This window comes from Pelodiscus sinensis, chromosome 2 (assembly GCF_049634645.1).
Source record: "Pelodiscus sinensis isolate JC-2024 chromosome 2, ASM4963464v1, whole genome shotgun sequence".
Classification (NCBI taxonomy): domain Eukaryota; kingdom Metazoa; phylum Chordata; order Testudines; family Trionychidae; genus Pelodiscus; species Pelodiscus sinensis.
The window spans coordinates 87787485-87809466 of record NC_134712.1 but is presented as its reverse complement, the minus strand read 5'-3'; the positions used below and the strand labels follow the sequence as shown (position 1 = coordinate 87809466).

General features: G+C 43.9%; 1 protein-coding gene across 4 annotated transcripts in view; it reads right to left on the bottom strand.

The window, feature by feature from the left end:
* Positions 1-21982, bottom strand: part of CEP192 (centrosomal protein 192) — a 162700-nt gene that overhangs the window by 45900 nt on the left and 94818 nt on the right. For all 4 annotated transcript variants that reach the window (XR_012901559.1, XM_075921011.1, XM_075921013.1 and 1 more), the window contains exons 28-33: positions 18016-18134; positions 13103-13279; positions 6926-7016; positions 5572-5748; positions 3480-3740; positions 3108-3229 (exon numbers count right to left, since the gene is read on the bottom strand). Coding sequence is in view for 3 of the 4 variants with exons in the window: in XM_075921011.1 (XP_075777126.1) it covers positions 3108-3229; positions 3480-3740; positions 5572-5748; positions 6926-7016; positions 13103-13279; positions 18016-18134 (947 nt within the window). In the remaining variant the exon portion in view is untranslated. The remainder of the gene's footprint in view (positions 1-3107; positions 3230-3479; positions 3741-5571; positions 5749-6925; positions 7017-13102; positions 13280-18015; positions 18135-21982) is intronic.

The following is a 21982-nucleotide window of genomic DNA, read 5'->3' as shown; positions in this document are numbered from 1 at the left end:
GCATGCATATAAAAACTGAAACCCAAAAATAAAATTTATAGGAAGAAACATTTTGCTCTTAGTTTAAAAAGTCTTATCTTTCACCAAATCTTTGTGTGTCAAAAATATTACATAGAGTTGAGTCACTGAGTACTAAAACAGATGGGGAAGTCAAACATGTCAATAAAGTAGTAAATATGATCATGGTTGAGTAAGTGTATAATTGGTTTTTCTATTTCACTAAGGAAGTGTTGCTTGTTTTTCATTTAATTACTTGAATACAGAACTCTGTCAGGTTGATAGAGCTATAATGTCTGGATTGATCTACAACTCAAATGTCACAAAAATCTAGAACTGCTGACTGATTGGAATACTTTTGGATTCATGGACTCCGACCTTGAAATTACTGGAATGGGAAAGGTCTTGGTTCAGATGCAGGTCCCCCATGTCAATGATCTCAAGGGAGTACCCATATTCTGATTCACTACGGGACTCCTCAGGAGTTGCAGGTGAGAGAAACGAGTGACATCACATCTCCCAAAACTGGATGAAAGGAAGAGTACTTCATTTGTTGGCTTTTTTATATGCCTGCAATGGTTACTGCTGCAGTCAATGACTTCGACTTCTAACTGAGCAATGTCACCATGCCCAATCAAGGCCTGTGCGTCCTCTATCCTACTGTAAGACTCCAAAGTCAAACTTCAGATGTTGTTTATCTACAAGCCAGTAATCTACAGCTAGGCAGTAAGTCCATTCACATCTAAGACTATTAAAGTACCAACTAATCTTTTATCCATGCATACTGCTCAAGGTCCCAGATCTGATGAATCCTGGGGTAAATGTAAGCACCAACTCTAACTTACCACTAAAGTGATATAAGTGTATTCAATAAAACTTCTCTATAGTCTTCTGGTAACTGGTGCCCAGGAGGAAAACTTAGTTTTTGAAACAAAACTGATTTATGTAAGGATCACTTATTTCAATGAGCTACATGCCTTACAGAATTTTGTGAGGCCTGGGAGGATATCAGCCAGTCAGCCTAAAGTAGGGATGTACGGGATCACTTCAAGAATTTGGAAAGTGGTCAGTGGCTGCACTCTTTCATGATATTAATGGAGGAGGTGCAAGGATAGGATCGAAGTTGAGTGCAGAAGGAGGCTTGCAGTAAGGGACTGGGGTACAAGAGCGTGTGGGGCCTGGGAGGGAGTTTGGGTGAAGGAGATGGTTGTGACTTGGGGCAGGGACTGGAGTGCAGGATGGGGTGCAGGTGTTTGGGCTGTGACCCAGGACAGGGGATATAGGTGGAGGATCTTGAGGGGATATGGGTGGAGGAGGGGGCCAGTGGGTTGGGGTGCCAAAGGCTCTTGCCCAGCAGCCTTCTCAGGCAAACTCCCTGCCTGTCCTATCCCCGCACTGGCTGTGGTGACCACATGGACTTTGAATAGCTACCAGAGTAAGGGAAGGGAGGAGGTTGCTTCACAAGCTGCCTGTTGATAACCAGCAGCTTCCATTAACTGGAAGCTAGCCAATGGGATTGTGATAGGGACAGTACATGAAGCCTCTTCCCCCTTTTCAGGCTATCAGCTGTTCAAAACAGGGCCCTGCAGCAGCTGCTTTTCTCAGCAGCGTGGGGGGAGAAGTAGGCAGGGAGACTGCCTGAGGCTCCCCACTGCATCGACGGACCAGATATGGTGGCTTTGCAGCCGCAGACTACATTTTGCCAGCACTGGCCTAAAGGTTCCACAAAGACAGCCAGTTCTCCACAAAATTACTAATTTTGGAATCTCTTTTTAGGGAACTTGGAACTGAATGTTCTGGGTAAGTATGCATATAAAAAGTTTGGTGTTTCAATAGAATCATAGAACTGGAAGGGACCTCAAAAGATCAGTGAGTCCAGTCCAGTCCCTTGTCCTCCTGGCAGGACCAAGCACTGTCCTGACAGGTGTCTAACCAACCTGCTCTTAAATATCTCCAATGATGGAGATTCCACAAACCCCCTAGACAATTTATTCCAGTGTTTAGCCACTCTGACAGTTTGGAAGTTTTTCCTAATGTCCAACCTAAACCTCCCTTGCTGCAATTTAAGCCCACTGCTTCTTGTCCTATCCTCAGAGGCCAAGGTGAACAATTTTTCCTCCCTCCTCCTTGTAATACCCTTTTAGATACTTGAAAACTGCGACCATGTTCCCTCTCAGTCTTCTCTTTTCTAAACTAAAGCCCAATTCTTTCAGTCCTCTTTCATAGGTCATGTTTTCTAGACCTTTAAGCATTTTTGTTGCTCTTCCCTGGACCTTCTCCAATTTCTCCACATATTTCCTGAAAAGTGGTGCCCAGAACTGGACACATACTTATTTTGCAATTTCAACATATTGTCATATGTGTTCTAGATATAGCATTGTAGAAACCATACACATGGTACTTATCTGACTTCTAACATGTGTGACTTTTTCCCTCTTTGGTACATTACATGGGAACCTATGTAAATCTTACTTCTTGGCATGAATACAGCGTGTAACTCATTCCCCATCAATGCCTCAGAGATAGGAGACAGTAGCGAGGTGGTGAGGCTGCTCTAGCTGCCAGCAAAAAAATTATAGTCAATGTTCTTCCTAACCTGAGAACCAGGAGAGATGCGCAACCAGGTGATACTTTACCTGGAAAACAACACAAAGTGGGTGTTTCAGAGGTTGGGCTGCTGGAAGTAGGTCAGTCTCCTGTTTGAGACTCAGGGGTGGGGAATCCAGGGTCCCTGCCTCCCCTCAGGATGAGCTTTGCTGAAAGTTCCTAACTTCTGTGCTAACAAGATCTGTTCTGTGCTGTGTTTGTCAATTAATAAATGCCCCTGTTTACATGCACATTGAGAGTCACTGCTAACTGCAAAGTTGGATGCAGGGCCTCTCTGGCTTTCCCAAGGATCCCATCCAGGTGAATCCACTGCAGAAAGTCCATAGTGAGAACAGGAATGCCAAGTTCTCTGAAGCCAGACCCAGAAAGGCCATAACCAAAAAGGTTTCTTGTCTTCAACAGCGTGCTCTGAGGGAGTCAGACTTTCCCCGAGTCCTGTTTGGCTTCCATGACAACTTGTAATAAAATAAGTGCCTATTCCAGAGTTGTAAATTCAACCCTACCTGCGATACTGTTGCCTGGAAACTTCATCTCCACAAAAGAAGCATACTGTAGATAAGAACGACGTGCTTGTTTTATGTAACATTTCTTCCCTTCCCAGCGGATTACATGTTACCGTAATCACCTGATTGAAAGAAAGTATTTAAAATATTTTAATTTGCAAAGTTACTTTTTCCTACATATTACTATTAAGTTTGGTAAAGTCAGTGTCACTGAAACTTACTGTTTCGTCAAGTTAGTTTAGTCTTCTAGATTGCATAAACTTGAATCCATTTCAACTGGAGAACTTACACACATTTTGCAGGTATATATTAGCTGGTGTCAACTTCATTTAAACAAATACAACTTGTGTTGAATTGGGCTTTTACACTTACCTGGTGTGTGCCTTCCTTAAGCACAAACTTCTCTGGAAAAACAATCACCACTTTAGAATGCATGACAACTTTTGATTGAAGGTCTCTAAAGCATAGTGCTTTAACATAGGCAGCTCGAGAGCCCATATTTCTTATACGGAAAGAAACTTCTTTTAGTTTATCAGGCAATAATCCATTTAGTGTGACCATGTAACTGTCAGACAGTTTTTTAACATTTTCTAAAATTATATTGCTCGTTCCACCATATCCAGACAAAGGTATCTGAAAATAAAAACAGTAATTCATCTAACATGTCAAGAATGTTTCATTAAATAGTTTTATGAAAGCTGCTAAGGTGTACAAAGGGTCCATTAAGGATAAAGGAGGGATTCAGGAAAAAGCTTTAACTTGATACACTGGAAACAAACCTTTTCAAATTGATATTAAGAATAAATGTTTTATTGTATTTTCCCCATGCATTGTTTAAAATTCTGATCACACCCATCTAACAAGTTACAAGAATATCCAAGGGCTTACCTCCATAGAAGTATTGGGCATGTGATTTCTGAAGTGTACTAAAATAGTGGTACATATAAACTTGCATAAAGCACACTGGTTGGTCTGTACAAGCCTGTTGAAATGGAAAGTTTCCTAGCATATTTTAATATTGTAAAACCTATTTGGGAACTTTCAATGAGCACAGATAGGGACTGTGCAAACTAATTAATATACAACACATTAGTGTAGTTTAGAAAGTACACCCCCATAGTGCATGCTACCCACCCCACTATGTAGATAAGCAGGGGTAAACATGCATCACCCTTTCAATTATATACTGTAAGCGCTCAGGCTTTAAAGTTGAAGTAGGCAGTTATTGATGGAGGGGCCATTTCAAAGTTTTGGTAATGGACAAGGGCCACACTTGTGTCTGTGGAGGGAGTGTGGGGTCTGGGATAGAGGTTGGGTGAAGGAGGAAGGTGTGCCCTGGGGCAAAAGGTTGGAGTGCAGGGTCTGGGAGGGCGTTGGGATACAGGAATGAATTCTGACCTGGGGAAGGAGTATATGAGGGGATGCAGAGTCTGGGAGGGAGTTGTGAACAGGGGCAGGGATGCAGAGAATATGGGTTGTGACCTGCTGCAGAGTTGGAGTGTGGGAGAGGGTGGGGCACCAGTTGTAAGCGCTTTCCCCTAGGTAGTCTGCAGTCAGCAGGACCCTCAGGCAGGCTCCTTCCCTGCCACATTCTGCACAGCGCTCAAAGCCCCTGGCTGCTGGGCCATGTGCATCTCCGTGCAGTGCGCCATAGGGGGTGGGGGGGGGGGAGTTCCCACAAACATGGTCCAGACAGCTCCCATTGGTCGGAAACCCATGGGAGGATCTGCGCAGAGACGTTCTGTCTGTGGAAGGGAGTGTGGGGTCATTGGCAATCACGGGACATTGGCAGCCCAGAGGATCGTGGCGGGCCAGATCTGAAGCTTTACCAGGTTGGATTTTACCTGCCCTTGCCTTAAAGATATTTCTACCCATCAAAGAAAAACCGGTAGCTGGCCAGATGACTTGGGCTTGTGGGGACATTTCACTGCCATATAGACCTCTAGATTTGGGATAGACTAGAACTTGGTCTCCAGGACCCTGCAGGGTAGGAGGATGCCAGAGCCAGCTGTGTCCTAGAGACCAGGCTCCAACTGGTAAAATCATAAAAAAAAAACCTGCCTCACTTCGACCAAGTCCATGGCTTGAGTGGGGCAAGAAGCAGGTCAGCCCAACTTCCCCCTATTCCTTTTGGCCATAGATCCTTTCAACTTTCAGACCCTGCACCCGCCCCTGTCACCATTCCCCACAGCAACTCCTGCTAGCTCCACATGGTCTCCACACACACCAGCTGGGAGGAGAGCTTGCCCACACCCCAATCCCTCAAGGGTTCACACACAAGGGTGGGTATGACCACTACACTCCCTGAGAGGTAAGAAAGTAATGAAAAGAGCCCATCTCCAAGCCTCCCTGCAGCACTTCTACACACAAATCACTACTGCTTTCCCACCATTCCCCTTCAGGAACGGGAGAAGCCCAGTAGCTCACTCACTAGAAATATAATAAATTAAGTCAGGAAGCTTACAGTAAACTTAACTCCTGGCTGACACTGAATCCCCAACTGTTTGATTTCAAGCTTTGCTAACATGCAAGCTACATGAGTGGGTGTAAACATCAAGAAAATATTAGTATCTTCTCTTGGACGGATTTTGAGCTCCTGATTACTAGTCAACCGCTCTTCTGTGCCAAATGTACTTTTCAACTATAAAAAAAAGAAAAATAATAAAGTCAATTGAGTGCAATGAAACCTAGTAACATTTCACTATTAATTCAAAAGAGTTTAATGTAATAAATGATGTTTCAACCTAACTGAATCTGAAATTGGCAGAAGGCAGCCTCTAAAACCTGTTACAGTCAACTTCAGATAATCCAGCGCCTTTAGGACCCAGGGGGTGCCGGTTATCAGATAAGCCGGACTATCGGAAGGGGCGGTTATGAGGGGTGTGGGGTGGGGGGGATGCCACCCAGACCCCTCATAGACCCCCCTTCCGATAGTCCGGCTCTGCCCCAGGCGTCCCTGATTCAGCTGCTGCTGGTCAGTTTCAGCAGCGTCTGAATAGGGGATGCCTGCAGCAGAGCAGCTGGAGTGCTGCCTGGTTGGTTCGGTAGCGCCGACCCTTGGTGCGGCGAGACCAACCCGGCAACCCCCCAGCTTCTCTGCCCCAGGTATCCCCAAGTCAGCCGCTGCTGAAACTGATCAGCAGCTGACTCCAGGAAGCCCGAGGCAGAGCTGCTCTGCCTCGGGTTTCCTGGAGTCAGCTGCTGATCAGTTTCAGTAGTGGCTGACTTGGGGACAGCTGGGATGCTGCTGGGTTAGTCCCGCAGCCCCGAGGAGCAGCGCTACGGGACCTACCTGGCGGCACTCCAGCTGCTCTGCCCCCGGCTTCCCCGATTCAGTCACTGGTCAGTTTTAGCAGCGGCTGAATCGGGGAAGCTGGGGGCAGAGCAGCTCCAATGGTCCGGCTGCCCGGAGCACTTCCGAGTTCCTGATGGTGCCAGACCATCAGGAGCGCCGGACCATCAGATGCCAGACCATCGGAGTTTTACTGTATATATTATTTTGAATTGGCTATTTCAATTAGATAGTCATCAAATCGACGGATTCAAAAAAGATTTAATCCATCCTCTGAAATGGGGACTGATCACTGACCTGCTGTTTTAGAATGAACTCAAGAATTTTACTGTTTTGTACTGAAACTGATTCACCGCTGGAATCTGATTCCTTCAATTCTTTAATAAGACTACCCCTGTGAGCCAACCTTTTTAGATAAAATATATCAAGCTGAAATATCAGACGAGCAGAGTTTTTGGAATTTTACTAAAATAGAGTTGTATGATAATATTGATTAGGTGTGAACACAAGTTTGCATTATGCTAACCTGAAAGCAATTCTGATCTTGACCTCTTATCAAGAGTCGTAAATGCTGCGTTGCAGATGGAGAGTTATTTCTTAGAGTTAGTTTCTGTTGACTGAAAAATATTTAGAATTGTTTCAGTTACATGGGATTTATTGAAGCATGTGTTTATTAATGATAAAAGTATAATTAACTTTTAAGAAATGCCACTTTCCCTGAAAACATGCATATAGTTGTAACAGTTTTAAGACACTAATTACAAAAATTATTTCTATTTTCTCCAGTGTTCATCTTATTGATTTGATGTACTAATTCCTATTAATGTAGGAATTTCATTCAACTGTAAGGTAAAAAAACCTCAATATGAAAAATGATTAAGATTAGATAGCAGCAGATACAGCACATGAAACTAATTTTAGTGCACTGTCTTAAATTACTGCAAGTTAGAGGTGATGCCAGAGCAATTTTCAGACTGTTTCAGTAGAACAAAGATTACTTCTTAGAAGAATTATATAAGCATTTTAAGATATGGTTATATTCAACTGAACAAGATTGATGACCAAGTCCCTTCAACCACCTGAAGTGTGATATCTGGCAAAATTTTACTTGAGTCCAGTATAATAAATGTATGGATTACCTTTTTAAAGTGTTGCAAGATAACTTTAACTATGTGGCATTCTCTGTGCCATGTGTGTTGTGAGATTTTTCTCACCATGTATCATGGGATGTACAGTGGAAGGTAATGGAATTCTGGGACTTGAAGTCGCATTTTTAAAAATCCCATGATTCTACTCTCTCCATTCCATACTTCCTCCTTTTGGGCAGGACAACACCATTTTCAGATGCTGATGGCCAGCATGGATTCAAATGTTCTGAGATACTATGCTAGCAATTGCAAATACACTGAGATTATTCTGCCATATTTCAACCCTCAAAGCTGGGTGGCTTCTTAACTAGATATTGCCTGCTACACCACTGACTTTTTTTCCAGGAGGCAGCTTTAGCAGTAACTGAAGAACGAGCGCAAGTATGATAATGAACAAAGATAGAGCAATTGCTGCTACTGGAGCTGTTCCATGTCTGGGTTACAAAAACAGTACTGACAAGTTGAAAAGGATCCTTTGTAGATTTTGGTGGTCAATGGTGTCAAAATATTTCAGTATGTACTAAACTAGCCCTGGAGCTGGAGCCAACAAAAATGTGTTGTCCCATGCCCATGGAGAAGCAAGTTACCACTGCTATGTAGAAACTGGACACTCATTAATGTTACCAGTCCATAATCAAATTGGCATGGGGGATCAGCTGTGAGGGTTTGGAGCAGGAACGGGCCAGTCTTGACTCTGCTGCTCTGGTGTTGGCTGTCTCACTGATCCCAGAATTGGTGGAACTGAATCCATTGGCATAAAGGTGTATGATGCCAAGCACAAGGTATTAATACACAAGATTATAATAAAGCTTAGTGATGATTACTGATTGTTTTGATACATGGGGCTCCCAAACTGTATTGGAGCAACTGATAGGACCCATACAACTCATTTCCTTTGCCCAACAGGCCTCAGAATTTATAAAGAGAAAGGGGTATTTTCCATAGTGCTCCAAGGGCTGCTTGTCCAAAGAAATGGAAAGTAGATGTTTGGGAAGTCCATTTTATTTGAAGGATAAAGGACAGGATCACTATGGATTCTAAGGAAAGGGAGATGTCTTCCATTATCCTGAATGGCCTCACTTATCCCCTGCTTCTCTGATTAATGAAGCTTTTCACAGGCCACCTGAATGGTGGGTAGATGCACAGATGGAAGTAACTTTTACCTATTGCCTTTGTTACAGAATAGCAGTTGAGTGTGCATTTGGGGCATCTGAAAGGAAGGTGGTGCTATATATGAAATAGACTGGAAAATAAATAAAAATACGACCTCAATCTCTGTTGGTATGTAATCTGAAATGAGGTTTCCAAACACTTCATCCTGAATTTTCCATGCTCCCCCACTTCAGCCAGTCACTAAGCATTTGGTAAAAGTCCTGTTCTTGAGGGTCTGGGTTGTGCAGATGTAGAGGCCAAGGAAGTGGGAAAAGAAGAGACCATATTGTTCTTATTTCAGATAATCTGCGACAGCTCTTTTAAAATATTTATTTCTGTCCTTCCCTTCCTGAGATTCTTCCCAGTTCTGGGTGGGGGGAACTGAAAGATGATAAATGATAAATGCATGGGAGCTAGGCTGGGATTTTTGGATGGGCAGTATATGCAGTTTGGGCTTGCTTTTGTGCCTTGGAAGCTGTAGGGCACTGGGAATTATATTCCTAATTTCAGTTTGCAATTTACTTGTATGATATCAAAAAGGATTGACAAGAGGCATGTGGGGGAGAAGATGGATAGTAATTCCCTCCAGGCCACCTTGTTGCTTGATACTATTACGTTGATGTGAGTGACTAAGAGGCACAGAATGGCCTTATTCAAAAAAGTCAAATGACAGACCAGTGAGAGACACTCAAGTGCTGTAGAAACAGAAGGAGACTGAGCTCTACCGGAGAATGATTGTGCATCTATCCTATATATCAACACACACACACACACACACACACACAAACAAAATCGAGCAATTTCTTAGTGTTAGATTCTGCTTAATTTCTGTATGATGAGCATACAGAGGAAAAACAAAGTTCTTCATAAATTGTCTGAAGCCTTAACTGATGCCAGTCTCTTTCTGTGAGCCTGTGAAAGCCATTAAGAGATGTATGGCTTTACTTTCAGGGTAGCAAATTTCGTATGTAACCACTATTTCAATCAGCTGTTGAATTTCACACGACAGATTTTTCAAACTTGTATATGCTACAGAGGAGGATAGATTGAGAAGTAGAATAGAGATTGTGGCTGCACCATGCTTCTGGCTATCATTTTGAGCCAGCAAATGGTTTAGAATGGGAGGTATGTTTGCTGGCCAGAGGGATGCAGTATGGGGAAAGGAAAATAGGGGACATATCCATATCTGCCTCTGTACCATGGTCTCAGAAACAGTGAACGAGTGCCCAATTTCTCCAGGTATAGCAGATTCCATATTGAAAATATTATGAATGAGGGACGGAAGTGGGGCAAGAGACCCTGAAAGGCTTCCAACTCACACCAGTTAAAAAAAGCCTATGGCTTTAGGACACCCAGAACAGCAGTTAGCACAACAATGTTGTATATTAAGTTGTGAAAAATAGGTATTTACATGCAGACATTCCCTTTATGGGATCTGGATTTTTCAGGTCCAGCCTGGGTTTCTGGCTGGGAATCAGGCTTGCTTCCTATATAGGTGAACCTAGAAACCTGAAATGATCCCGGTTTTCTGGGGAGAATTCTTCATGTCCCTTGGGTTCTTCCTTTAATGACTATTGCTAGTCCTTTTTCGGGGGTGGGGAGGCAGATAGTCACAAGATCCACAGTCTGCCAGAGTTCAGGAGTGGTGTAAAATCCTTGAAATCACATCCAAGATTTTAAAAAAATTGACAGATTACATTTCTATGGCCGGACTGTTTTCTGGCATCAATGGTTAGAAGTCCTGCTGAGCTGTTTATTGTTACTGTTGGGTTTTGTTTTTTAAATTGGGCATTGGTCGGGCATTTGGTCAGCATCACATTTGTGACTGCTCATGCACATCTTAGCAATTTCCATAAAAAGCACCTTTATTGCAATGGCTGGACCCACAAGTTTTCCACACAGATGCTTCTCCCTAGATGCTGAGAAGGGGTACCATTTCTGCACAGCTCCAAGCAGAACACTGAAGAAAAGATGATGGAAAAATATTGTAGCAACTTTGAAATCTGGAGCAAAGTCTGGCCCTGTGCCAGAGCAGAGAGGACACCCAGTCAAACGGAAATCAGAGGAGTGAAGAGCACACAGGTAAGTCAAAGCATTAGATGCCTACTAAGCTGTATGGGATAGCACCTGTAAGGTTGCCAAAGCACTGCACACGGCACCCATTCACACAATAAACTGCATTAATTCACAGAATCATAGTGGGTTGAAAGAGACCTCACAAGGTTATTGAGTCCAACCCCCTGCCCAAAGCAGGACTGATTCCAACTAAGTCATCCCAGCCAGGCCTTTGTCAAGACTGGACTTTAAAGCCAATAGGGATAGAGACTCCACCTCACTCAGTAACCCTTTCCTGTACTTCACCACCCTCCTAGTGAAATAGTTTTCCTAATATCCAACCTAGATCTCCCCCACTGAAACTTGAGACCATTGCTCTTTGTTCTGTCATCACTGAGACCAGCCTCTCCCATGCTCTTTGGAATCCCCTTCCAGTTGTTGAAGGCTGCTATCAAATCCCCCCTAACTCTTTTATTCTGCAGATTAAATAAGCCCAAATCCCTCAGACTTTCCTTGTAAGTCAGATACTCCAGTCCCTTTATCATATTTGTTGCCATATACTGAACTCTAATGCATCCACATCTCCTCTAAAATGGGGGGGAGGGGCTGTGTCCAGAATTAGATACAATACTCCAGATGTGACCACACTAGGGCCGAATGAAGAGGAATAACTACTTCCTTAGATATGCTGGCAATGCTCCGACTAATGCACCGCAATATGCTGTTAGCCTTCTTGGCTGCAAGGGCATGCTGTTGACTCATATCCAGCTTCTCATCCACTGTAATCCCCAGGTCCTTTGCTGCTGAACTGCTACTTAGACAGTTGGTCCCCAGCCCATAGCAGTGATTGGGATTCTTCCGTCCCAAGTGCAGGACTGGGCACTTGTCCTTGTTGAACCTCATCAGATTTCTTTTGGCCCAATCCTCCAATTTGTCCAGGTCACTCATCCACAAACTTGCTTAGGGTGCAATTCATTCCCTCATGCAGGTCATTAATAAAGAAGTTGAATAAAAATGGCCCCAGAACAGATCCTTGGGGAACGCTGCTAGATATCAACCGCCATCCAGACATTGAGCCATGGCTCAATATCCACTGAGCCTGACAATCTAGCCAGCTTTTTATCCACCTTACAATCCATTTATCCGATCCATACTTCTTTAACTTGTGTCAAGAATACTGAGAGCGCCAGTATCAAAAGCTTTGTTAAAGTCAAGGTATATCACATCCACCAAGGCCTTCCCCATGTCCAGAGAGTCAGCACTTTGGAAGAAGAGTCCTGAGCTCACTGTAAAGGTGGAATCCGTGAGCTCTAATGAACTGAGCTGTGTTTATACAAGCATTTTAACCATAGACTAACTCTGGTCTAAATCCTTATATACACAACCCTGAATGTTTTGTCACAGATTTTTCAAAACGAATGCTTCTAGATCTCTGCAATAGAAGTTGAACTTTGTAAGTAAGAAGTTACTTGGCCACACATGTACAATGAGTGTTTAATTCATCTTCTGTGCAAACCAGAGAAAAAAGAGGGACAAAAATCTAACAAAGTAAATTATATCCTTTCACCACACTTATTTTGAGCAATTTCCATAGAAATTTACCACTGCTTTCTGTAGTTTAGATTCTCAGACACTCTGCTGGCTACCTGTTCTCACTTTGATATACAATGATATTGTATATCAAAGTAAAATAAGTTTGACAGTTCAGGTGGAAAGCAATAGGATATTGAAAAATACTGTGTAAACTCAGTTCTGAGTAAGCCATATAAAAACCGAATTATGAAGCTGGCAATAGACAGCTACAACTGAAAGCTGAACTGTAGATTTTAGTAGTAGTTTCCAGTTTTACGTATACCAGCTATGAAACTGAAGAGTTTTGGATCCTGAAAGTTACAGCATTTCAAGATTTAGGGAAGAATCAATTTATAAAGTAATAATTAACATACCAGTTTCTATAACATTTTTCTATTAATTAATACATTTTAAAATGTTCAGTAAGATTCTTTGGAAGTGATCCTAATATTATAGAATTGTTTGAAATAGTTCAGTGAACTAATTTTAAACAACAGAATATATTTGTCCAACTGCTGCCATCAGAAAGTTAAGCAAAGCCAAGAGCTAAAGCAAGACTACAGTTAGAGTCTCCACAAATTTTCTGCACAAAAGATAAAAAGTGTGTGTAACAAACTCAACAGGAGGACGTGAGCTTAGGAAGATAATAAAACTAGTCTATCAACGTTGCATTTTCAGTCTCTAAACACAAGCACAGTAAAACATTTACAGTGCACACAAGTACATTACAGTATAAATAGGATATTACTATGAAGAATTGTACTGATGGTACTTACACAGTTTGTCCAAGTGTAACACCTCCCCATGACATGAATTGCTTATTGGAAAGAATGGGTGGAATGTCCGGGTAGCAGGAAATCGTTGCCAGAGACCTGTTTCCCAAAATTTTCACCTCACCTTTTACAACCACTTCATATTGAGGTCCAGATGGCAGCACAAGGATTTTCAAAATACTACAAAGTAGAAAATCCTGAATGAGTCAGCTGATAGGCATGGGATTTCATCATGCAAAATGGTCACAAATTAATGTTACATAACATTACCTCCCCTACATTTATTACTGCCGGTGTAAGTAGCTCCATCAAAAAAGCATTGAGTAACCATTCGTAATTATTCCTGGGATAACTGTAGGACTGTGTGCAAGTAGAAAATGCCCCCACAGAGTTCCCACACTTCTCGGCAGAAAACAGAAAAGAAAGCAAAAGAAAGCCGCAGAGGAGGGAGCTGGGGGGGATGGATGCACTTGAGGGGGAGATTGCCCCCCCCAGACAGAGGTGCAGCATGAGGGGGCATATGGGATTGTGTGCCAATGCCCTCTCCCCCCATTTCTGCAAGCACAGACTTGCCCAGTTGAAGGAGACAGTACCTGGATCCACTGACTCTGCAACTCAACACTGTTCCCTGAGTCCAAATGCCACCTGTGCTCCCTTTCTGCATGCTGAGAGCATTCCTGTTTTATGCGCAACAGTGAACGCCTGCAGCAGGGCTACGTAAGGGGGTGGTGGAAATGACAGAAGGGAGGTTGTGGGGGTGGAAGAGGCAACAGGAAGGAATAGGGTGGAATAGGGCACCTGGAACACCCAATGAGCACCCACAACACACTGAGCTCCAACCAGTTGCACCTGGATCCACACTCCATCAAGCCCCATTCCCCCCAGCATCAGAATCCCCTCATTCCCAGACCCCTGCCCTGCTGAGCCCCAATCGCCTTCATCTGGATTAACTACAGTAATGGAGGGCAGTGGCACATAAGCCCATATGCTCCTTGATACCACACCTCTGTTTGAGGGATCAATCCCCCCCAACTGCACCCATGGTTATGCCATTGCCTCTGCACCTGAACCCCCACAATGAGCCCCCTATACCTCCAGATCTTCCACTGAGTAGCCTGCACGCAGATAGCCTTACAGTGAAACCTCTCATGTCACTCTAGGCTCCTCCCACATTAAGTCTCTCCACACTTAGATTCTACTGGTGTGGGCCTGCCCACCCACATCTGGTGTACCTGCCACAGAGGGCACAGCCCTGGGGGTATTCTCTGGCAGGTCTGGCCCTTGCATTGTGACAGGATCAGCCTCACTGCCAAGTACAGAGGAGATGGGGCTTTAGAGTGTTCTCCCATCTCCATGCATCTCCCATCTAGTTGCCTGTTGTGGCAAAGCTCTAGCTCAGGGCCCGTGGTGTGGTTTGGGTTTATGTGGGGCTCAACACGTGGCCTGCAGGTGGAAACAAAAAAGTAGTTGATATAATGGTCTTCTATTGATATGTGTTTTAGTAGATAAATTCCTGGACTATCATTGCTCATTAAAAGGTGGAAATCATGTAAATATTGCATTTTATTAACATCAGCAGAGCTCACTTAAACAGGGCCTGTGTGTTGTGTAGTCATCCCTTAATCTTTGTATACATGCCAGTCAGTGGGAAAGAAGCCATTTGCATTTATATGCAACCACACTTAAGTTGAGACCTCAGGGACTTCCAAAGTTCAGCAGTCTGGCTCTAGCTATTCCCCATGGGTCTCGTGCTACTGGAGGATAGGGTTAGCTTCAGATGCTCGCTGTAGTCCTCCACACAGCCTCTCTTTACTAGAGGCAGAAGCCACAGCCTACTGAGCCACACTCAGTACAGGCTAGTTCATAAGTTTGGGGTAAAATCCCCCTCTGGAGTCCTGATCTCCCTTTGAGGCAGAGGTTGAGATGTTGCAGGTAGGTTGGTGGGAACCCGGGCCCACCCACTACTCCAGGTTCCAGCCTAGAGACCTTAAATGCAGTGGCAACAAGCCAGGTTACTGCCACTCTCAATGGGGCAGCTTTTTCCCAGTCCACTTCCCCCAAACAAACCCTCTTAGTACCTTTCCTTTGGTACTATTCCTTCCCCCTTCCTTGCCTGGGGGCACCCTTTTAAAGCAGCACCACAGGCTTTAACTGGCTGCATGTGACTAATCAACCTGTAGCTTCTACTAAGTTCTAAATGACCCCAGGTGCCTGCCTGATTATGCTAGACTTAGGCTTAGCCTTTTACTCAGGAAAGAGAAAGCTGTTCCTCCAAGATCCAGCAAGTATTCCCTCCACCAGTGAGTGGCAGACCACTGATCTGGTTCTCTCACACTGTTTCCCTCTGCCATGCTAGAGCCACATATATTTATTGACAAACAACATGCACAGAATTTTAAAATAAGGTGCACAACTTTTTTGGCATAGAATTCCCTCAGAAGTACCAATATAAGACCCTATTTTCAATTGCCAAACTTAAAACTGTTGGAGGCAGACACTCATGGAAAAATTTCAGACAGTCATGCCATTTCCAAGAACAATGTTGGTGAAAATCCAGTTTTGTCTATGTAAGATTTTTGGCAACCTATTCTTTGACAGACTAATATCCCATGGTTTGAATCAGTGACTTTAAAGTTATCATCTATGGAAAGTTCACTAGTCATCCAGTCACATTTTTCTTAAAGCAAAGTAGGCACGAACAGCTCTGACTGCCTATTCTGTTACGAGCTCACCTTCTCCACTGAAAAGCAGACCCACACTATCCTTGATTGTTCTTTTTTCCTCTGACATATTTGAAGAACCCTACCTGTTGTCTCTAACATTTCTGGCCAGCTGTATCTCATTCTCTGCCTTGGCTTTCCTGATTTTGTCCCTCTATGCTCAGCTATACCCATGTATACTTCCTTGTTGATATGCCCCTCCTTCCATTTCCTATATGTATCCCTTTTGTTTAGACAGCTAAAAAGCATCTTGTGCAGCCACATCAGTCTCCCACAGATCTTCTTATTGTTGGCCCATGTTGAAACAGCTTGATGTTGCACTTCTAGTATTACTTAAGGAGTATAAGCACCCTTCTAGTCCTTTTCTTCCCTATTTAGAGGTCCTCAAACTATGGGACATAGAGGAAAGGGGGTGGAAAGGGAGTGCCATCCAGCTCAGCTCCAGCAGTTGCTGCACCACAATCACCAGTTCTGCCTCCAGCTCCATCTTCAGTCCAAGCTTCTCTGCTGAGCCAACTGGAACGTGGACAAATTCCATTACTGGTAAGGCACAGTTGGGGGCGAGGAGTAATAGGAAAATGTTAGGCATCACTGTCCTAACTGGTCTTTCCGCAGAAATTTCATGCCTGCTATTTCTGAGTGTCAAAATCTGCCTGTCTGAATATTTTAATGTAAAACCCCATTTAAAATGTTACCCAATTAAACTACATGTTCAACTGGTTAACTTTCCCCGTCACATCATGGGTGGGGCAATCACTAGAGCAGCTCTTCTCCTGTGCACCTGGCTGGGCTGGAGCAGGTCCCTGCCCACAGCTACACTGACAGGGCCAGGCCCAATGCACCACACAGCGGGTGGGGAACTGCTCTGGTGAGGTGTCTGTTCACTGGTTACACATTTACATCCCTAATATATACGTGGCTCCTTCAAGATCAATTAACTTATAACTGGAGTTTTTTTGTTAACCTTCACTAAGCCTTATTGGAATGGGAAACACTCTGAACTGCTTCAAATGTCCTATCCTTCCCCTCAGATACTCTAGGTGCATACAGTCCCAGAAGTTTGGATAAAGCATAACAAAAGCATGCCAAGTCTTTTTGGTCTCTCTCTATGGGCCCAAGAATTAAAATATTCTGAAAACACTAATGCAAAAGAACGGTTCTCTCTTAATATTTCAGTTATTAGACACGAGCTCAGAAGACCGCTCAGCAGGATGTATGGATTTTATATGCAGATGTTTTCAAATTCAGATTTGACACAGTGTTGTACTAGATAAATAACCATCTTAATTAAATTAACATCCTAAAACTAATCTGCAACATAGAAGGCACTTCATGGCAACCCATCCTTGCAGTCTGGATTTTTTTTTTTTTTTTTGCGCTGCACAATCTAGAAACGAGAGAAGGTAGCTGGTGCCATGCCCCCCTTCTTTGGTCATGGCCTCAGTACATACTCCACCACTAAGAGTAGAAGGGGTGCATGAACTCTAACAAGCACTTCCAACAGAAGGTTCCAACTTGCACATTGCACCAATTGAAACATCCATCAGTAGGAATATGCAGAAAAACTACCAGGAATCAGACTTTCCAAAGGAATTGGAAAACTAACTTGAGAGCAAAATCTCTGCCTTCAGAAAATAAAAACGAGAAAAGAGAAAATCACTATTTCTACTCCACTCTCTTTTCCCAGTCTGCTGGACACATTTAGGCCAGGTCTACACTAGACTTGGAAGATTAGGTTAAGATATGTAACTGCAGCTACTTAAAATTTGTAGCTGGAGTCTGCTTACCTTAACCCAAGTTTGGCGCTGTCTTCACAGAGGAAGGCTGATGGAAGCAAATGCTCGTGTTGGCTTCCCTTACTCCTCATGACTGGGAGAAGGAGTACAGGCACTGGCCCGAGCATTTAATTTAGGGATCTTAATTAGGCCTGCTAAATCGAACACCAGAAGAGTGACCTCCAGCATGGTGAGTTAAGATGTGTCCTTAAGATGCTTAGCATCAATCCCTGACCCCCCCCCCCCAAAAATCTAAATAAGACAAAATATTGCAATAAATACAAGATACTTAGGAGACTAACCATTCTGGTAAAAAATGGTCTGCATTATACAGAAATTATGCAGGACTAGCACCTGTTCACAACCCCCATACGGAGATCTTCTGTTTTAAAAACTAAACATCAGGAAGATTATACCCTACCTTTCACTACTTATTTTTAAATCCTTTGGAGAAAACAGGACTGCCACTTCTCGTTCTTCTCCAGGCTTAAGGAAGAGATCCTCAGGTTCAACAGAAATGCAGTTGTCTTGACCTGATATCTGAAGATATAAAAAAAGTTTTTTCAGGAGTAATCTCCTTCCAGTCTGATATAATGTGTTTTCTCTTTCAGAACATATATCGGCTGCAGTCTAGACACACACATGGAAAACCTCGAAAATGGTTAACAGTCCTGCACCAAGTAAATATTTGGGCAAACTAAATATAAACTTCTTAAATAGTAATTTGTTATTCAACTGTGCTACGGACGTACAAAGACCTAGAAAACCTAGAAAATATTTTAGTCAGCTAAACTTTAACTTTATGGATTCAGACTTCTGCCTGCTACATAGGACTGGACCATAGCAAGTGTAGAAACCATTTCATATTTAGCTAGAAGCCATCTTGTATAACAGAAACTATTTCAGCTTTTCTCTTTGGCACGTAGACCAGAGTGAACTTTCTGTCACCCCATAAGAAGAGGCCTACAGCATGGGCTAGTGGTAGGTGTTAATTGGGCTGGTTGGGACAGGAGATGTACTCCCTCGTAACTGTCCACCATCTTGCTGATAAGGCTTTGTTTTTCCGAGTTTAATTGAGGATTTCTGTAATTGGATGCCCTGACGTCAGACTGTTTGGCTAAGGGTATAAAGATACTAGGATTGATTGTATTAGCTAGCCTTACTGGGCCCAGCTCTGCTGGGACCACATTTGGCTCACTTTGCTATATTGATCAATAAAGCTGTCTGTTTAGCCGCCAAAACAGAGAGAAGTTTTTGCTTCAACACAAGTAACGTGAAACATTATTAGTGAGAGGAAAAGAAAGTTCTGTGTTTTTAACTAACGTTCTTCAAGATGTATTGCTCACGTCCATTACACAGTAGGTATGCCTGCTCACCACGTGCACCAGAGCAAGAAGTTTTTGCTCTGCAGTATCTGTAAAGGAGCAGCTCCATGACACCTATAGTGGCACCTTCATGGTGTAGTATAAGGCGTGCTGCGCACTTCTCCTGCCTCACTTCCTTCCAAGAGTGGGGAAGAAGGGTGGGATGGGAAATGGACATGAGTAACACATCTCCAACTCCACCTATTATGAAACAATAGTCTTTTCTTCAAGTGTTTGCTTGTTAATTCTACACTAAGTGACTTCAAGCAGTATCCCTGCTGAACCAAGCATCATCTCTGGCCTGCTGAGTAATGGAGAAGAGAGGGGGTGACTTACCCTCTGCAGTAACTGAGGTTCTTCGAGATGGGTGTTCTATCTTGGGTGTTCTATCTTAGGTGTTTGGGCATTGCAGCGCAACCGGCCAGAAGATTACAATAGCAGTGCTAGTGACAGGTAGTTCGTGCACACACAGCACACTCCATGCACCCGGCAGCTAAAGTATGGGCTACGATCCCTTCAGTTCCTTCTCCATCCCGGTAAGGATGTAAGATGATGCACCGATGCCGAGGGGAGGAAGGGTGGGTGGTAGAACACCCACAAGGAAATGAATCTCAAAGAACCTCAGTTACTGCAGAGGATGAGTAACCCTCTCCTCATTTGAGGAGTGTCCCTAGGGATTTTCCACCTTAGGTGATTATGATTATGAAGCAGTGGATCCACTGGAAGCAGAAGCTTCAGTTGCTGTAGTGTCCTTATGGACAGCTGTGAGGATGGAGTGACCAAACAGGGTTCCCCGAGGAGACGTATGTGTCAAGGGTGTAATGGGTCACGGAAGTATAGGCAGATGACCAAGTAGCTGATTTACAGGTCTCTCTCAGGGGGAACGCCCTGGGTACATACAGTTGAAACATGCAGCCATGGCTCTGGTTGAGCGTGCACAAAGTTGTGCAGGCAGTTCTTTGCCGAAGGCTGAATATGCCATTCTTATGCACTCCGCTATCCATTTGGAGAATCTGAGAGGAAATAGGGAGTCCCAGGGAAGGTTCAGCAGTTGAAATGAAATAATCTGTTGGTTCTGTGGATACGTTTGGTTCTATCTATGTAGAACATGATAGCCCTGCAGAGGTCGAGGGTATGGAGTGTTGCTTGCACCTCACTATTGTGAGGTTTAGGAAAGAAGACAGGTAAGTTTCATTGTAAGGGAATGCAGAGGGGACCTTTGGCATGAGGCTCAAGTACTACCTTGTCTTTATGGAAGACGGTAAATGGTGGGTTTTTCATGAGGGCCCTGATTTCTCCAATCCTTCTGGTGTTTTGCACACACGTTTTGCATGTTCAACCACCACTGGAGCAAGTTTTTGATGGCAAGTAGCACCGAGACCAGCTTGAGGAGGCTGTGTTTTCTTGGTCTGTATACTGTGCTGAGACAGTGTTGTAGCAGTCTCATGTGTAATCTGGCATGAGTGACTACAGTGGTGGCTGCTGTCATGTGGCCTAGGAGCTGGAGACATGCTCTGCCGGCTAGTTGGGGAGTTGTGCAATGGAGTTGGATAACTCCCATATGGCCAGGAATCTCTGATGGAGCAGGGATGCAGTGGCGGTGGCGCAATCTATGAACTCTAGCACCTGGGTTGGTTGGAGTTGACATTTTGAGAGGTTTATCTGGAAGCCCAAGGATTGAAAGAGTTCCATCGTAGTACTGACTGAGTTTCATGTTTTTTGAAGGGAGTCAGCCCTTATAAGGCAGTCATCCAGATAAGGGAAGATGGACACTCCCTGCCTGCGCATATGAGCTGAGACTACTGCCAGAAGCTTGAAGAATACCTTCAGTGCGGTGGAATGGCCGAAGGGGAGTATCACATACTGGAAGTGGTGTCCACTCGTGGTGAACCTGAGGTATTTCCTGTACACAGGGTGGATAGGCCAATGGAAATCCGCATCCTGGAAGTTGACAGTCGCCAACCAATCCTCTTTCTTGAGGGATGGGATAATGGAGGAGAGGGTAACCACATGGAAGCATTGGGAAAGGACATGCTTGTTGTGGCTTCTGAGATCTAAGATTGGCCTTCATCCCCCTGACTTCTTTATTGTGAGGAAATACTGTGAATAGAAGCCACTGTTGTGGTACTGGTGGGGAACATGTTCCACTGCTTTGATGGAGAGCATGTGGTTGATTTTTTGGCATAGGATAGACTCTTGAAATGGGTCCCTGAAGAGGGATAGGATGGGTGGGGTTTGGGGATGGACAGAAACAGTAGGCAGAACTCGTTCTTTATGGACATCCAACACCCACCTATCAGATGTTATGAGGCACCAGTGATGATAGAACGGTGCTAGACATTGTGTGGATATTGGAGTACAATGAAGGACGGGAGGAGAAGTACAATTGTTACTCCTGACTTCAGCTTCAAAACATTTATCTATTATTAGAGGGCTGGGATGGGGTGGGCTAGTCAGTGGATTGCTGTCTTCTGCCCTGGCACTGTCACTTTCTCTGGTCATAATGCCTCTGTGGTTGAGTAAAGACGGCAGGTCTATCTCTGTGAATAACCTTTTGTTTTGGCAGAGGAACCTGAATGCCCAGTGTAAAAAGAGCATCTCTGCATCTTTCAAGGAATGCACCAAAGTGTTGGTAGACTCCAACCAACTTTGGGCCCTCAAATGGGAGGTCTTTCACCCTTGTCTGGACTTCCTTTGGGAAGCCATGTATGTGGAGCCAGGATGCTCGCCTCCTCATGACCGCAGCTGCAAGGGAATGAGCGGCAGGGTCAGTGGAATGAAGGGCAGCCTATAGGGCTGTCCTGGCTATTAGGAAGCCTTCATTTGTGTTGGCTTTAAATGGCTCCCTTTTCTGTTATGAAAGTTACTGAATAAAAGCGGATATCTGCTTGAAAATGTGATGTGTATATTTTGCCAGAACAGCCATGTATTTCGAGATGTGTAGCTGGAGGGAGGCAGAGCAGTAGGTTTTTCTACCCAAAAGGTGAAGTTGTTTCCACTCCTTATCAGGTAGAGTGGATTTTA